The 16,098-nt window shown below is 46.2% G+C and overlaps 2 protein-coding genes across 2 annotated transcripts; one reads left to right on the top strand and one right to left on the bottom strand.

Moving 5' to 3' along the window:
• Positions 1-80: 80 nt before the first annotated feature.
• Positions 81-5,843, bottom strand: MRPL27 (mitochondrial ribosomal protein L27). Its single transcript, XM_054046582.1, has 4 exons — positions 5,741-5,843; positions 2,871-2,993; positions 2,003-2,070; positions 81-1,527 (listed from the first exon to the last, which is right to left on the bottom strand). The coding sequence occupies exons 1-4, from the start codon at positions 5,784-5,786 to the stop codon at positions 1,321-1,323; spliced, it is 444 nt and encodes a 147-aa protein (XP_053902557.1). The 5' UTR covers positions 5,787-5,843; the 3' UTR covers positions 81-1,320.
• Positions 5,844-5,901: 58 nt separating this feature from the next.
• On the top strand, positions 5,902-15,080 carry EME1 (essential meiotic structure-specific endonuclease 1). Its single transcript, XM_054046576.1, has 9 exons — positions 5,902-6,216; positions 6,318-7,146; positions 7,231-7,361; positions 8,897-8,986; positions 9,434-9,555; positions 9,843-9,981; positions 10,995-11,110; positions 12,457-12,646; positions 13,975-15,080. The coding sequence occupies exons 2-9, from the start codon at positions 6,351-6,353 to the stop codon at positions 14,149-14,151; spliced, it is 1,761 nt and encodes a 586-aa protein (XP_053902551.1). The 5' UTR covers positions 5,902-6,216; positions 6,318-6,350; the 3' UTR covers positions 14,152-15,080.
• The last annotated feature ends 1,018 nt before the right edge of the window (positions 15,081-16,098 follow it).

The raw sequence follows: 16,098 nt of genomic DNA, 5'->3' as shown, positions 1-16,098 counted from the left end.
AATATGAGCGTTACAAACACCAGAGGGACTCAAAATCCAGACAAATTGCCCTGGAATGAAACTTTAGAAAGTCATGAAAATATTTCTATTGACTGTAGGGTTTTATTTTTGAATATGCTCATCATGGCAGGACTGGACATCATTCTAAAGCTATTGCAGGATTAATTCAGAAGAACATTTTCTTCTCATTCTCTGAAGCTGTCTTTTGGACAGAGAGATCCTGGAGTTCCCTCTTCTACCTAAGCAGAGAGGAGTTTTACAACAAAACTTCTGGCAAAGATGCAGGCTCCACAGTACAACCAGAGCTCACCATGTGAGCAGAGCTGATTGGTTATGTCTCCCTGGACTTTCCCCTCAGCGGATAAGCACAAACAGTGGAGACAGCTCCTTCTGGTACTTGTTCATGCCAATAAACTGCAGTAACTCCCTGCATGAAGGTTTATAACTGTTACCAATATGCTGCAAACTCTTTCATTAAGAGGAGGGGGAGTGACAACAGGGATTCAATACAGCCTCTGATCCCCACCCCAGTTAGCTCCCGCCTATTAGAAACAATGATTATAGTTAGTCTAATGCTGATGCCTCTTGGTGTGTGCTGACTCAGTAACTCCTGAGTAACGATCCTGATGCTGCAGCCTTCAGCAATCTTGTGCCTCGGTTTCCCCATGAGAATAGCTGCTTTCCTACTTCACACACAGGTTATGAGAGTTCATGTTTGAAGATGTGATTATCATTATCCCGGTTTTACCAATGCGGAAACTGAGGCAGAAGTTGAGGCCCAATGCTACAGAGGGAGTTGGTGCCAAAGTTGGGATCAGAACTCAGGTTCCCACTCTTGGACTGACACTCCCTCTTCCCCCCTCCCCCATTTCAGAATTCCCAGTGTACATCAGGTGCAGTTAGGACAGGAGCCGTTCCAAGGAATGCTGAGAATCAAAATGGCTGTACCTAGAACTGGAGAATTCCTGTGCAGAAATTGCAGTATATCTAGCTGGATTGGAGCACAGCTGTCCAGAAGGGAAAGGCAGCTTTACTGAGCCCTTTTTGTTTTACATTTATTCCACAAACATCCTCACGCTGTTAGAGAACCCCAGAACATCTATTTGATATGTATTTCTCCAAAAAAACTTCAGGGCGGTCCGGATTACCTTGTAACTCTCAAATTTACACCCAATGAGTTCTAGGAGCAGGAAACTGGAGTTGCCAACAAGTCATTTCAGATCTAGAGGAGTCCTCCAGGCATCTTTTTGATTGAGTGCCAGGTTTGTCACGGTGATCAGTCCCACCCCACCAGTCATTACTGCGCAGGGCAGCAGAGCCTCAGAGCATGGTGACTAGCTTGAAGCTCCCCACTTCTTTGGTGGGGATAACGTTGATGAAGGTTTTGTAAAGCACCACCCCTTTTGGTAGACGACAGATCACTTCCCTGCTCTCTGGGCTGCGGGGTGGTGGCACATAGACCTCCTTGGTGAATCGCACAATCCCATCCTCCAGAGCAAAGAGAGTCTTGTTACAACCCATCCCCACCTGGAAGAGATGAACAGTATATTGTTAGAAAGGGAAGGAGGTGTTTAGGTCACTATGTATCATTTAACAAAGTGGACCAAGCCACTAGTCTGATGTCCTGGCTTCAGCCATGGCCAGTACCTGATGTGTCAAAGGAAGGCAATACACACAACGCACTCAGGGAACTGCAGACAATTCTGTACGCTGTGGAGGTGGGGAGGAGAGATTATTCTAATCCTGAAGCATGAGAACCAATTCCCTTAACTTCACGTGCAAAACTTTCAATAGTAATAGTCAAAATTCTCCAGTTGTTTACTAAATCTGGCTCATGCACTGACCTGGTTTTGAATGAACTGTAAAAAGTGTTTGGTAGTGAAACAAGGAGTTCAGGATTTTATGGAATGCAATTGAGGAAACAGAGAAGAGCCTTGATAGAGCTAAGGCTGGATTCTGGACTTTGCTGTGGAGAGCTATAATAGATGAAAAAGTAACTCACATGAGCCCCTGGATGCCAGCGTATTATCCGTTGGGTGGCTAATGTGTTGCCTGCATGAACAAAGGCGCCTGCAACAGAGAGAGATGGATTCAGATTACAAAAGAATAAGCATCTCTATAGTCTGAGTGCTGGCAGAATGAGAACTGCTCAAGGGCTCACAAAGCCAGCATTGGTTGGGATGTTTCCTAAAGAGGAATTATCCCAAACTCTAAAAACATTTAAAGTAAGAATGCTCCTACCAGGGAATACAGGGCAGTTGATATGCAATGACAAAAAGCAGTTTTAGCCTTTGAAAAGATTAGTTTGAGGGCACAAGGCATTTTCTGTTTGCTGCAGGCATTTTTTTTTTAATTGCCTTTTACATCAGTTTTTTCCATCAGCAAACTCACCCTAATTGTTAGGCACTCAGTGACAGGCATCTGTACTTTGGCTTCTACTAAGCCGCATAATTCTCCTCTTTATCAATACTTGAAATGCCCAGCTTCTGAGCACAGTGTGAGGGGAAAGGGCATTTAACTTATCAGGTGCCCCCTGGGGTGTTCCTCCTCCCAGATTCCCCAGAGACAAGTTAAGTTAGAACCAATACAGGTTCTTATTGGTAACTTCAGTTTGCTGCACGTAGGCAGATCTGGAAGGGAGCTTGTGTCACTCAAGCCTTCTGCTGGCTACTCTCACAATGGTGGTTCTGTATGCAGTGTGGTTGTAGCCAATGGTTAAACCTTCAGGTGCAAAGAGTCACAAACAGCCCCTCTCATCTGAGCTCTGAAACACATAGCAGTTTCACATGTAACAGTCCCTGAGAACCAGGCAACTTGGGGAGGGCACAATCCAGAGTATATAAAGCAGCAGGACAGACTGACCGACCTACCCTCTGTTTTCTTATAGCCATAGCGTTTCCCGGGGCTGTGGCCACCGAGATTTTTTGAGCTGCCTCCACTCTTCTTGGATGCGCATCGCACCGCAACCGCAGTCACCTGCGGAGCTGCCAAAACTGTATTCAAAGGAGGAACAATAAAAAAAGTTTAAAAAAATATTATCTACAGCAATTAATTCAAAATGGGCAAATATTTACATTGTCTTTTAAATCAGGGCCAAAAGGGATTCAAAGCTCAGTAGTGTCATTTCAAAACAAATGTTAAAGCCAAAGGCAGAAAAAAGCCCTTAGAATAAATGTATTATAAAGAGAATTCATGTTTAACCCATTGCGTCTCTCCTGCACACAACCAAGTCGCACTTCAGAAAGCATCCTGCTACCTAAATGGAGTAGCAGAACTCTAAGCAGTGCATCTAAATGCAAACATTCTGCTATTAGTTGTGGCCATGAACTTTAAATCCTGAGCTACAGAAACAGTTACAGAAAACAGTCAGTGTAGCCAAATGATACGAGCACAGCTGGAATTCAGGACACTTGGAGTTTATCTTCCACTAACTCACTCAGTGAAATTGAGTCAAGTCACAAATATTGTATGTCTCAGTTTCCCCATCTGTGAAATGGGTATTAATACTTAATCTCAAATTGTGAGGTTTAGTGTCTGTAAAAAGCTTTAACAACCCCAGAAAAGTGTCTATAAAAATACAAAGTTTCATTATCAAGGCCCCGATACAGGACAATATAGAAGCACATATTTAATTGCTGTCCTGAATAGGAATGAATTTAAGCACATGCCCTAGTAGCCAAGGCCTGGGTTTAAAAAATAAGTTACAGTAAGTGATTCGTCTTTCTCCTTCTTGGAACATGTCGCCTTTTCACATCGCAAAGTTCTTCCATTAAAAACCAAATACACAAAATCCATTGTCAGTAAATACATTCAAATGTTTAAAATCAAGGAAGTCTGACCCTTTTGTGAATTCCACTTCATAAGAAGTGTCTTCCATATAATTAGTTCTTTTTCATGCACTCAGCAGCTAGTTTCACTTTACTCTAAATCCTTCTATTCAGAGGTCTAAGTAGCGTTTTACTAAACAGTGGTTACCACAAGTGTCTCATTTCCTTATTTAAAGAAAAGCAGTAGATGAATTTTATCTTAATTAAATTATAACAGATACTTTGCAAGTCACAAAGATTGGGGGGGGGGGGTGGATGTCTTTAAAAAGAACAATTTATTATATATGTTTAGAATACATTAAGTAAAAGACAGGGGCCGTGACTTAAGAGAAATAGCAGCGGAGTGGGGACAGGAAGTAATGGGATTTATAGAGCTCTGCCTTGGGATTAAATTTAATCCTTATCTAAGAAACTAACTACCTTTGTTTGATCTTCAATGTAATTATTTTATATCATACTGTGCACTGGTATATATCTCATGTAAGGACATCAAAGCACTTTACAAATGTCAGTTAAAACTATATAACATAAAATGTAGTAGGAAAGTATTTACATTTTATAGATGGGTAAACTAAGGCACAAAGCTCAAGGGATTTACTCAAAGTCGCACTATGAACTGGTGACAGAATTCAGAAGTTCTGAGCCTCTCCTGGAGAATGCCCTGTCCGCAGCTCTGCTTTTTATTAGGAGAGGACTTTAAGTTTGAGCACCCATCTGACCTCCCAGCCCACCACCAGTTTCAAAGAGAAATGGAGATTAGGAAGTGGGCATCTGCTGGATGACAGGAAGGGAAAGGAACAACAGACTTTTTTTGTTTTTTTTTTTAAACGAGAACTCGGATTTTCCTTTTTGGGCACAAAGGCTGCTATGTTAAAGGGCCCACCTGAACTCATTCCAATTAATCAGTTAAGAGTAAAAAGATAAACCTGACCTGGTGCAGAAGGATTCCCTACTACATACTGTTGAACAGGCCAAGAAGTGTAAAACCAGAATAACTCCACTAAGTCAATATACAACCAGGCATATGTAATATATGCCTGCCTACTCTCATGTCAGATCTTATATACGTTGGGCCAGCTCCACTCTCAGGTGGACAGATATAAGAACCAGAGTAACTTCAGTGACTTTAATAGTTACAATGGTGTCACTGACAGCAGAACTGGCCCAACCTATAAGAACTGGCATGGGCAGATGTGCATGGCATATAGATTTTAATGTCCCAGACCTGGCAGAACTATATATTTCTATTGGTCCTATTAGCACATCAAACTACTCGAACTTCAGATACTCCGCTATGGATCAGGCATGATACAGAACTCTAGACAGGGTGACCAATGGGCAAAAAGGGGTAGCTAAGGCGGGAGGGAAGAAGGGGGACATTGGCGGTTAATAATACTTAGCGCTTCTAAAGTGCTTTTTATCCATTGAGCTCAAAGTGCGTTTAAAAGGTATCTGGCACCTATGGACACACATACAACCTTGTAGCTAGATCACAGCAGGTAACCAGTCCACAACTACCTCTTTGTGCCACCCTTCCTGGCATGTTCTAGACTTTCCATTGGCTCCAACATCACCTCGGAAGCCTAGGCAGCTCCCCCCCCCCCATTAGGCTGTAACCACTACACAGCTGAGACACAACCAGATGGCGCCACAACAGCCCCCCTGCCCCTACCGGTACTAACAGCCCATAGGCTAGTCACCGGGAGGCCGCACTGCGGGAAGGGCGATTTCCTACCCCCGCCCGGGCTGCACTTAGTTCAGGGTGGGCGAGGCCCACTCGGCCCCCGGGTCCCACCACTGCTCTTCCCTGACAGCGTCCCCCTGCCTCCCCTTGACGGACTCTCCGCTTCCCAGGGCGGAGCCCGGCCCCAACCGCTAATCGCCCCCAGACACCCCCCCCCCCGCACACTCACGCAGCCTGTTCGCCCCCAAACCCGCCAGTCGCCCCAGCGCCGCCATCTTCCTGCACTTCCGCTTCCGGTGGGGGCCACTTCCGGCTCCGGCGTAGGATTTCCGGTCAGGACTGAGAGGAGGCGGCGGCAGGTTTCAATGTGGGGGCGGTAGGAGGGCGGGGTCAGAGCAAGGGCCAGACTCGGACGCCTGGGTTCTCTCCGTGGCCTGGGGGGGGCGGCACGGACCCTCCCAGACCCTCCCCAGGCCCCCTCCGCCCCACGGCGGCCTCGGCCATCGCCTCTCCGCGGACAAGGCTGTGCGCGCCCCCAGCCCCCGCGCGCGGCCGCCTCGGGGGTATCCTGCGCTCGCGGGGAACCCGCCCTGGCGGCTCGTGCTCGCGGAGGGGGAGGCCCCTGAGGCTGCAAATCGGCTTATTTCTCTGGGTCTTGAAGCACGAGATCTAGTCACCTCTCTGGGGCGCTCGCTGCAGACTTAGGTTGTTACAGGTCATTAAGTTACCCAGCCCCTTCAGGATCCCCACCCCAGCGTGGGGACTGTCTGGAGCCGGCTCCTCATTGCTCTGCTTCCCGTTCCTAGATGCTGCGCGTTGGAAGGGACTGACTGACCACGATGTCCCTGGAGTCGGATGAGAGCGATGTTGAGCACCTGCCAAAGTTCACTTTTCTAAAACAACAGCCTCCTTCAAAGGAGAGGGTTGTGGTGATCTGCAGCTCTGACTCTGAGGAATCCTCTCCTCCTTCCCCAGGGTTGGAAAAGTTCCCTGGTAACCAGGATTCTGACCGAGTCAGCGCTTGTAAGGATGCGATTGCAAGGCTGAGCAGTGAGAGTGAGGAGGAAGAGGAGATAATACCCTTGTCTGAAAGACTAAGGGGGAAATTGGTGAACAGCAAGTCCTCTAAAATTAGTATTTTGCTTTCTGAGGACCAGCAACTGAGTAGCTGTGATGCAGTGTGTAAAGCTAGGGGTACTGTGCTCCGTCAGAACTATGAACAAGTGGTTACTGACTGCAGAGAACAGTTGCTGCCAAAGGCTTCTGACACGCAGACAAGAACCCCTGTCTCATCCTGGGAAATTTCAGCTAGTGACCAAGATGATGCCACAGAGGATTCCAAGAGGGTACCTTTGCACCAGCCTCCAGTTTGTCGGTCAGTCTCTCCAGCCCAGAGTAGCAGGTCTCTGGTGGCAGAGGCAAGTTCTGAAATGTCCCCGCCTCAGAAGAAGTCAAAACACAGCCAGGAGGAGAGAGAGAGGGCTCGCCAGGCTGCGTTGCAGAGGAGGAGAGAGCGGGAAGTGCAGAAGGGGCAGCGGGAGCAGGACCGAGAGAGGAAAAAGGCACTTGCCAACATGCTGAAGGCCCAGCGACCAGAAGAGTGCCTGAAGCACATAACAGTGGTGCTGGATCCAGGTACCATTCCTGATCTTTTTTTTTTCAGCCTTGAATTAAGTGACAGCCCTCATTGTGAACCCCTGACCTTTGCACCCATCTCAGTTCTCTTGCAGGTAGAAGGAGGTGGGCAAGTCCTCAGTGCTTTGCAGTCCATGAACTGTGGCTGTGTGATTGAGAGTCAGGCTGTTCCCTGTAGCATCACCTGGAGGAGGAGGAGGGCTGGGTCATCTCAGGTAGGGGACCACAATGTCTGAAGCTTACACCTTTTTCTTCCTCTGTGCTTAGCACCTGGGGTTGTGTTGCCTGGTGATCTGCAGTTACTGGTGGTAGCCTTGTGTCTGTCTATGAGCTACCCAGAGAATCTTAAAATGAGACTGACTTCTTTTTGGTCTTTCCCTGGCATGCAAAACTTCATTTCCCACTTGTTCTCACCAGCTCTTCTCCATACTATGTAACTAAAAACTCCCAAGACTTACCTTTCCCATCTCATCTCTTTTCCAGTCCCCGTAACTCTGGCTACTTTCTTCTCAAGCTTCCTGTGAGCCACCTTTATCATTTCTGAAGGAAGATTTAGATTTCCCCTTTGTTTTCTCTGTTTGGAGTGCCACAGAATTCTGCTCCCAGATGTACCTGTCTTTGTTTCTTATTTCTGTGATGCCCCCTCCCCTGTTTAACCTTTGGCATTATTTCTAGTGAGATAACACCCTTTTCTACACCTAATTTGACACTAACTGCTTGCAATGGCTCTGTCAGCTCCTGCTTGACCCTGCTGCTGAATGCTTCAGAAATTAGTCTCTCTCCTGAGTTAAAACTCCTTTAGTGATTTCAGAGACATGGAATAAACCTGGACCATAAGCCTTGGTTACCAGGGCAGAAATCTTAGAATGTTCTCCTTGATCTGAACTCTTTCTGTTTTGCCTCTCCCTTGAGATAGTGCCAGTCCTGGTCTTGGCCTTACTCCTCTGAAATGCTTAACTGCACCTTTATTCCCATTCTGGACTATTCTAAATCCCCCTTTTATGGTCTTCTTAAATCTTAGCTATGTTCTGGCCAGACTGCTTTTCCTCCCAGAAGTGGAACCGTTACATCCCCATCCTCCATGCTACCTTTGCTGACTTCTTAGCCATCTTTGAATCCAATTTCAAATTCCTTTGCTGGTATTCAGACTTATCAATAGATCTTCTCTCCACAGTACTTCTGACCTTGTGCCCATCTACTGCCCCAATCACTCACTCCTCTCTCTTGTTCTCATCCCTGCTCAGAAGGGTAGCTGTTGTTCACTTTGATCTGGAACTTGCTCCCCTCACTCCAGGCCACTGTGCCACTTCCCCTTGTTGAATCTTTTCTACTAGTGACTCTCTGTAAAGCAGATTGATACTATCTATTAATGCTATATAAACACAATGAATCATCCATGTCCTCAGACCCTTCTTTCTGCTGAGCTCTCTTAATGTTCTTCACTTTGGTGTCACGTTTCACTGGTCTTTTGCTGTTCCCAGCCTTTTGCACACTCTCGCTCTCCGATTACTAATAAACTGATGCCACATGTGCACTATAAAACTCATCAGCAGTCTGAGTAACTCTGCCCTTCTGCCTCCTTTTGGTGAGCAATGAGCAGGAGCATCAACGTAAGGGAGATGGGTCATTAACAAGCTCTGACTGAAATGTTTCATCTGTGGCTAAAACCCTGGGTATACATGAAGCTAGGATCAGAATAGGATCGCTTTCACAAATATCTTGAATTCAGTACGTGTTCAACTCTGGGCAGGTTGAAGAAGGCAGCTGGATAGAAGAACCCAATATCCTGGTTCTGCTTCGCCTGGAGGATTTTGTATCCATGATCTACAGCTACAGGCAGGTGAGGTTGCTGGTGGCTTCTATGTGCTGTCCGAACGTGCCTTGCTCAAACAGTTGGGTTACCCGTTTCTCTTTTTACGGAGGTTTGTTTTGGAGGCTTAGGGCGAATAACAATTTTCCTGTTTTAAAACAATATGAATGTCCCAATGTTGTCAAGCCTTCTGAACTGGCGAGATGGAACCTCCCACTCGCCCTCCCCGCCCCATTGCTCCTGTATTGGAAGGAGGCCTTGGGAGTGCAGAAATTTCTCTGCATGCTGAGGGGTTTGACTTAACTGCAGCACTGAAACCTGAGACTCCAGTTCTGCAAGTGGATCTGCCTGTGGAAACCCTTACATCTGCACAGTTTCAGCTGCAGGATTGGGGCCTGAGGTTGCTCTTTGCTAGTGTTGTCCTGAACTATATGGTTCAAAGGGGGTTTAAATGCTATTTTCTGGCTCTTTTTGCAGGAAGTCCAGGGTGGCACAGAAGGACCGAAAGAGACTTTACGGAGCTTCGTAGCTTGTGTCATGGAGAGAGCTCCTGGGAAAACTCTAGCACTGGCTGTAGTCGAACTAGAGAAATATTTCAGGTTAGAATTCTCCCTTCAGAGATTTCTATGCTGTTTCTTGCAGAATAAGTGCTGGCAGTGGCCACAGCTAGAATGCCATAAGTGTTCTGCATCATTACTTGTATTTCCTACTGGCGAAGGCTGAAACATGAAAAACAGCAGCAGAGTTCCTTCACTGTTTCATATAGCGTCTCCTACTGGGGACAGCTGGTAACTGTGAGCTCCCGAGAAGCCTGCACCATTCCTACAGTGCCTTCTGCTCGCACTGGAGCAGATGTGGACTCCTGGGCTATTCTTTCTCTTCTCAGATCTCACAAAGTTCAGTCCCGGAAGAAGCTGCGGCAGGCAGTGCTGAATGGAAGCCAAGTAGAAGGACAAGGGAAACGGAAAAAACGGAAGGGAAAGGGGGATTCTGGCCCAGAGCTGTCCAGGGTGGAAGTGGAAGAAGTGGGTAAACTTGGAGCATTATTCTCCTTTCCTGGCTTTCTCGATGATTTAGCATTTTACCTGAGAAGACCCACTCTGTGGTGAGGGGAATTCAACCCTCTTTAATACCTGAGTTTGAGGGGAGAGCCTTTCAGCCTCAGCTCTCTACCATAGGCAAAGAGGAACTGACCTGAACATATCTAATAGAAACAGGACAGGCCCAAGGATTCTGATGTTAGTGAGAATCAGGTACTTGGTTTTGTCTCTCTCTTTTTGCCGTGTTGTGTGTCCAAGCGCATTCTCTCGCACTCTCCTTGCTGCTAGGGAGGCAGCCTGAATGAGATGGAGATTTTCATCTGTGATTAGCTGCTAGAGGACTCTAATGCTGCACATGTATCCCACCTCCCTGGAGACCAGGGTGTCTCCTCCATGTCAATTCCAGATGTCATTCCCTTTATGTAGATCTCTGATGTAACACCCATCATTCTTCACAGCCCAGTGGATAACCCTAACCAGAGTGTGTGCAGTAGGTGGCAATGAACACTGGATGGGGTAAATGGTGCAAAACGGGCCTCTTTATGGAGATGTTAATCTGCTACAACTGAAATTGCATTAAATTGGCATGCAGCACATTTTTCTATAGAGCAACTCAAGAGGCAATGGCTAGAACATCCCAAACTGTATCTTTTAATGCTTCAAACTAGCCATTCCAATGTGGGGGAGCCAGCTGACTTGAGGCAGCCTTCTTGTTCTACAGCAGGCTGCAATAAGGGACTGGGGCAGCGTCCCAAAAACACCTTGCCACCTCTGATGCTAAGTCCTATGAAGGCCCCTGTCACTCCACAATCTTGTATGTGTTGTTTGGTTTCTTGATCGAGTGTGGCTGTTTTCGGAGGCTTCTTGGGTTCGTGTCCCCTCCCAAAACATCCCCTAAATGTCTGACCTAAGCAAAAAGGGGAGGGATTGGACTTGAGGCTGGTGTGTGCTGGGGGATGAGTCACCTCACTCACTCTTGGGCCCTATCATGTCTACAGGCATTGGTGGATCTGCAGCTTCACACAGGAGTCCAGGTTAGACTCCTCGAGAGTTGGAAGGAACTTGGAGACTTTGCCAGTATGTTCACCAAAGCTGTAGCTGAAGCACCATTCAAGTGAGTGAGCGTATGGGGTTTATTTTATAAGCCAGCTTGCTTTTGGAGATATCCTCACGAGAGGCCTCATTTTCATGAGTTTTGGAGGGGAACAGTAATCATACAGCCTTACTTCAGTGCTACACAGTGTAGTACGTTCTTCACTGCAAAAGAGAGGGTGTGTTCTTAACTCAAGTTAGCTAACTCAGGTTAAAATAGCAGTGAAGACACAATGACTCTGCTTTAACTTGGGTAAGCAGCATGAGTTAAAGCTTATAGGGCAGCCTGGGGTTGAACCAGAGTTGAAAGCTGAGTTGCAGTGTCTTCATTGCTACTTTAACCTGAGTTAAGAATACACTTTTTTCACAGTGAGGACACGTCCTCAAAGACCAGGCAGTGCTGAGCAGCCATTGATGGGGTGCCTTAGAGCAGACAGTGTTAGTGCCTCTTGCATTGAAACAGGTGGTGCATTGGGCTACAACCCCTACAGCTTGTTTCTCCTAGTCAGTGCTGGAGTCTGACTTGAGAGAGGGTGTCAAGCAAAGATCTTCTTTTCAATCTGTGTTTGGAGGGGAAAGGAGATGTAAATAAGGAGGGCTCTGCCCTCTAGCTGGATTCAATCGCTACAGCACCAGCTTTTATGTTTCACCCTGAAAATATTTGTGATTTGAGAGATGTCACTGAGGCAGAATCCCCATTTAGCAGATGATCATAATAAGACACTGTTGTAATTGTTCTCACAGGTCATTCCCCAGCAGTGTAAAGTTGAACCCCATACTAGCACACCCATCACAGCAGCTTCACTCTCTGTCTCACAATAACATCCATGAAAACACACAAACCTTTAAAATGCTTTTATATGCTGCTTATGATGTCTGTTTGACAGCTTGAATTCTGTTTCCCCAGATGGCACGTGCATTGGTTTGTTGCAGGGTTGCTCATAGTGCTGGGCCGTTGGTATCAAAAATAAATAGCGGAGATTATTTGGGCCAGTTTCTGCCCTATACCCAGTTCCTTTTGTGCGGCCAAAAGGGGGCCTGAGGCTGCTCTTGCTAAGAGGAATCCCTTGGGAGCACAAAGCCAGCATAGCTGCCTCTGTGCCTTTTGTTATAGCCAGCCCTGCTTCTGATGTGCCACGCTCTGGTTATTTTCCACCCCTATAAAAGGATCTTGCTAACACTTGTAGGGAAGGTAAGTCAGATTTTGCACATCTGTCTTGATATTATTGATCTCTCTAATTCTGTGCTGGATGTGAGGCTTCCCTGCTCTGTAGCCATTGCATCTCTCAACAGATGGTAACTGGAGAGAGAAACAAAAGATAAGTTGTGTGATTGTCTTGTTCTCCTTCCCTTCTGTGCCCTCTGCAGGAAAGAGCGAGAGAAGACCGGCTTCTCCTTCTACCTGGAGAGTGAATGGTGTAGGGGGGTGAAGGTGGACCGCTCAGGGAAGGGACTCTCGCAGGTTTGGAAGAGGCAGATCCAACAGTTCAACCGGGTCAGTCTGGAGATGGCCAGCGCCATTGTGGCTGCATACCCTTCTCCTCTGCTTCTGGATCAGGTAAGGGTGCCCGATGTTTATTGATACAATTGTGCACACACAGCTACTAATGCAATGAGGGGAAGAATGTTACTTGTGTTAAATAACTTCATAGAGATTAAGTCTGAGATATTGATCCCTTGTCAGCTTAGAATACTTTGTTTGAAACATCCAGTCCCCCCATAGCAGTGCATAGGGTAATTGTGGCAAACACTTCGTACTTCCATAGCACCTTTCATTGGTGGCTCTCAAAACACTTCCAAAGGTGGCCCTTATCCGCACTTTACAGAAGAGAAAAGTGAGGCACAGATTGTAACCCAGCCCCAGCACTCCAATGAGTTAGTGACAGAGCCAGGAATAAAACTCCAGTCTCCTAATTCCTCTGCTTTAAGCATTAGATTGCATGTGAGGGAGATGTTAACAAGGAGAGCTGGTTTTATAGGACACCAGAGTAATCTATGGAAAAACTGGGACTGCCTGCTAGGCTCTTTTCCTGTTCACTTCCACCCCCCACAAATATTTGAAATAATTAGTGGTAGTTCATAAGGAACCTTCCCTTGTGCTTCTGACAGGAGGTACCTTGAGCCTGAATCTTTCAGATGTGAGGCACGTCTGCATCCGAAAATTAATCTGGAATAAAGCAGGGTGTGAATTTAAAGCAGACTGATTATTCCTGATGAATTGAATGTGTGGATGCTTTGATTCAAGACTTAGTTTGGCTTAATCCACTTCTAAAGTGGATAAAACTAATTTAAACTAACTTCACTTGAGTTAATCAAGAGTAACTATTCTGGATTAACTCCCAGTGTAGACAGGCCGCTCACAGGATTTGTTGAAACTCCTCAACAGTGGTGACTGATACAGTTTGAGTCGAAGGCTTTAAATGCAAGTGATGGAAGCCATGACTTCTCTGCATCCACTGACTCTGGCAGAAAGTCACAGACTGGCGTTCAGAGCAGAATGAAGCTATTGAGAGGAGATCTCGGTCTTAAAGTTCATCCCCTCCCTTGCTTGAATAAGTGTTCCCCGTGCAGAGAGGGAAAATGAATCTCCAGTCCTGCATAAGTAAAGCAGCACTGGCTATTCTAGATGTATCCAGGTTGCACATTTCTTTGTGTTGCAGTTGTGTTCCGGGCACAGTCCTAACAGTGCACATAGTCTGTCCGTATTGAATTCCTGCTGACAGTGGGTGCTGCCTCTTGGCTACCACGTGAGGTCTGGTGGGAGAACTGATAAAAGGAGTGTAAAACATGAAAGGCTGGAGCAGTGAAGGAACGCTTCCCTCTGTCCTTTGTTCACAAAGGAATGTGACAATGGATGAAATCACCATTCCATTGTCCTGTTTTTAGGCCTATCGTAGATGCCTTTCAGAGTGGGAGCAACAGAACATGCTCGCTGACATACCTGTGCGCCGTGGCAATGGTGTAACAGCCACATCACGGCGGATTGGACCAGAACTCTCCAAACGGATTTACCTGCAGATGACCTCTCGCCATCCTGATCTCTCTCTGGATGTCACTGGCTAGCCCAAGAGAACATGAATTTTACTGGTTGCCTGGTTAAACGTATTCATCTCCCTTCTAGGAGGAAAAGTGTATTGGGTCTTGCTTGTAAAGACTTAACATCTCCTGTTTCTGAAGCCTGCAATGGAGGATGCCTGAAATGCTCTACAGGCGCTGTTTTCAGAAAGCACTGAAATGTTTTCCTTGGCCAAGGTGCTGTGAGAGTGTCTTTCTGCCTGTGATAAATCGCATTTTCTGTCCTGGGAATAAATCTTCTCTACTCTTCCAAGTAGGTGGTTTGCTCTAGGACCTATTAGGACTGCTGTATAGGGCCAGCTCTCCTCTACATGAGCCAAGCTATTTCCAGTATCACCCTTTAAGGAAATCAGCTGCTACGATTTGTCCTTTCCCCCACCAGTGAGTTTTAAAAAACAAAACCGACCACTAGTACTGCAGAGACATTGGCTCAGTCATAGCTGTCTAATAACACTTGCTTGGAAACAGACTACAAGGTTGTGCTATTAGAATGGGAGAATTTTATCTTTGGTATAGAAAGAAAAAATCCCCCCCCCCCCGAAAGATGTTTTGTACCCCACTCAGGTACAAAGTTTAGAACTGCACTGACTCAAAGGCTCCAGGTGCAGCTTGATCTATGGGGGCGTGAAGTGTGATTTATGGATTAGTGAAGCTCTAATGGGCTTTATTTGCAGCAAGAGGTTCTTTAAGCTATGGAGCATCTGCCTTTCGATATGTGCACTTTACTTCCCCTAAAGCCATCAGTACTCAAATGCATATGTGAGGGCAGCTGAGGTCTTTAAGGATTCATGTAACAAAGCAATTATTGAAATGAGTACTAAGTAAAGTCAAATGCTATGCAATGTATATAACTTATTGCACTAGAGAGGGGAAAATATCCATTTTTCTCTAATACATCCATGCTGAGATCATCACTACAGCTAGTAAGTGATTTTTTGCATTGCTGTTAAGGCCTTTGGGATAGTCCTACTGTTAGGCTGTGATAAATTTTAATATTATTTCCAGTGCATCTGCTGACTGCTACAGGTCTTTCTCCCATGAGGCAAACTTCACTAGAACAGTTGTCAGGTAGAACACACTCCTCTACTAGCAACAACCTGTGCCTATAAGGGGGGTACTGATGGTTCATAAACAGTAGTTGCAGCACCTCAGAATAACATACTATTCAGATAAAAAGCAAGCACTTGGGTCAGCATTATGGTGGTAGTGTACGGTACAACTGTCAGGTACTCCATGTCTCAACTTGCCTCGGTGGGTTAAGTAGCGTGCCACTGGAACACCCTGCAGCGTATCTTCCTTTTAGCTGAAACCCCCTCACCACTCTGTTACAATGGAGCCAGGGAGCAGTACCAGTACCTTGTGTCCAGTTTGATTAAACAGCATAGGTGAAGGCTTATCTTCCTTTCTGTGCTGAACTGTTGGGAATGTGTGAGTACAATAATCCTGCACACTACTGTACAGCAACAGAACAGCTGTGCTGAATCACAGGGGCACAGAACACCAGAATTTGTAGGCTGTTACACTTTAAACACAAAGGCAGTACAAGATCTTATACTGCCAAGGCCCTAGCAGACAAGGTGACCTACGGAAACAAGAGGATGGTAATGTGAAACTGGCCAGTTTGAGACACTTTATGGAGAATGCCCTCTACGATATGATGGGTTCTGCCCAGGTGTCTTAATGATACTGTATCCTAGTGTCACCCACTAACTAATACTGTCCCTAACATAGATTGGAGGTGAAAGATTCTATTTTGATGGCTAGCTGTAGCACCACTGTCATCTTTCAACAGTCCTTCTGGAGCCTGCTCCAGCTCTCAGGGAAAACAGTCTGCATGGCTGCCAAGTCTTTCCTCAGAATAGCTGTTTTGACACTAGCTTGCTCAGGTTAGTGATCGCACTATGGTGTAATAGTAAAATATGTTAGCATACAAGC

This window comes from Malaclemys terrapin, chromosome 13 (genome assembly GCF_027887155.1).
Source record: "Malaclemys terrapin pileata isolate rMalTer1 chromosome 13, rMalTer1.hap1, whole genome shotgun sequence".
In the NCBI taxonomy this organism is placed as follows: Eukaryota; Metazoa; Chordata; order Testudines; family Emydidae; genus Malaclemys; species Malaclemys terrapin.
This window is presented reverse-complemented; position numbering and strand designations above follow the sequence as displayed.

What these genes read in the sequence shown, in the direction of transcription:
- MRPL27 (XM_054046582.1), bottom strand. Translation starts at nt 5,786, where the DNA reads ATGGCGGCGCTGGGGCGACTGGCGGGTTTGGGGGCGAACAGGCTGC. An exon ending in TTTGGGGGCGAACAGGCTGC is followed by an intron (nt 2,994 to 5,740) that starts GTGAGTGTGCGG and finishes CTTTGAATACAG; the next exon opens with TTTTGGCAGCTCCGCAGGTG. An exon ending in GCTGGCATCCAGGGGCTCAT is followed by an intron (nt 1,528 to 2,002) that starts GTGAGTTACTTT and finishes CATCTCTTCCAG; the next exon opens with GTGGGGATGGGTTGTAACAA.
- EME1 (XM_054046576.1), top strand. Translation starts at nt 6,351, where the DNA reads ATGTCCCTGGAGTCGGATGAGAGCGATGTTGAGCACCTGCCAAAGTTC. An exon ending in GAACTAGAGAAATATTTCAG is followed by an intron (nt 9,556 to 9,842) that starts GTTAGAATTCTC and finishes TTCTCTTCTCAG; the next exon opens with ATCTCACAAAGTTCAGTCCC. An exon ending in CTCCTCTGCTTCTGGATCAG is followed by an intron (nt 12,647 to 13,974) that starts GTAAGGGTGCCC and finishes TCCTGTTTTTAG; the next exon opens with GCCTATCGTAGATGCCTTTC.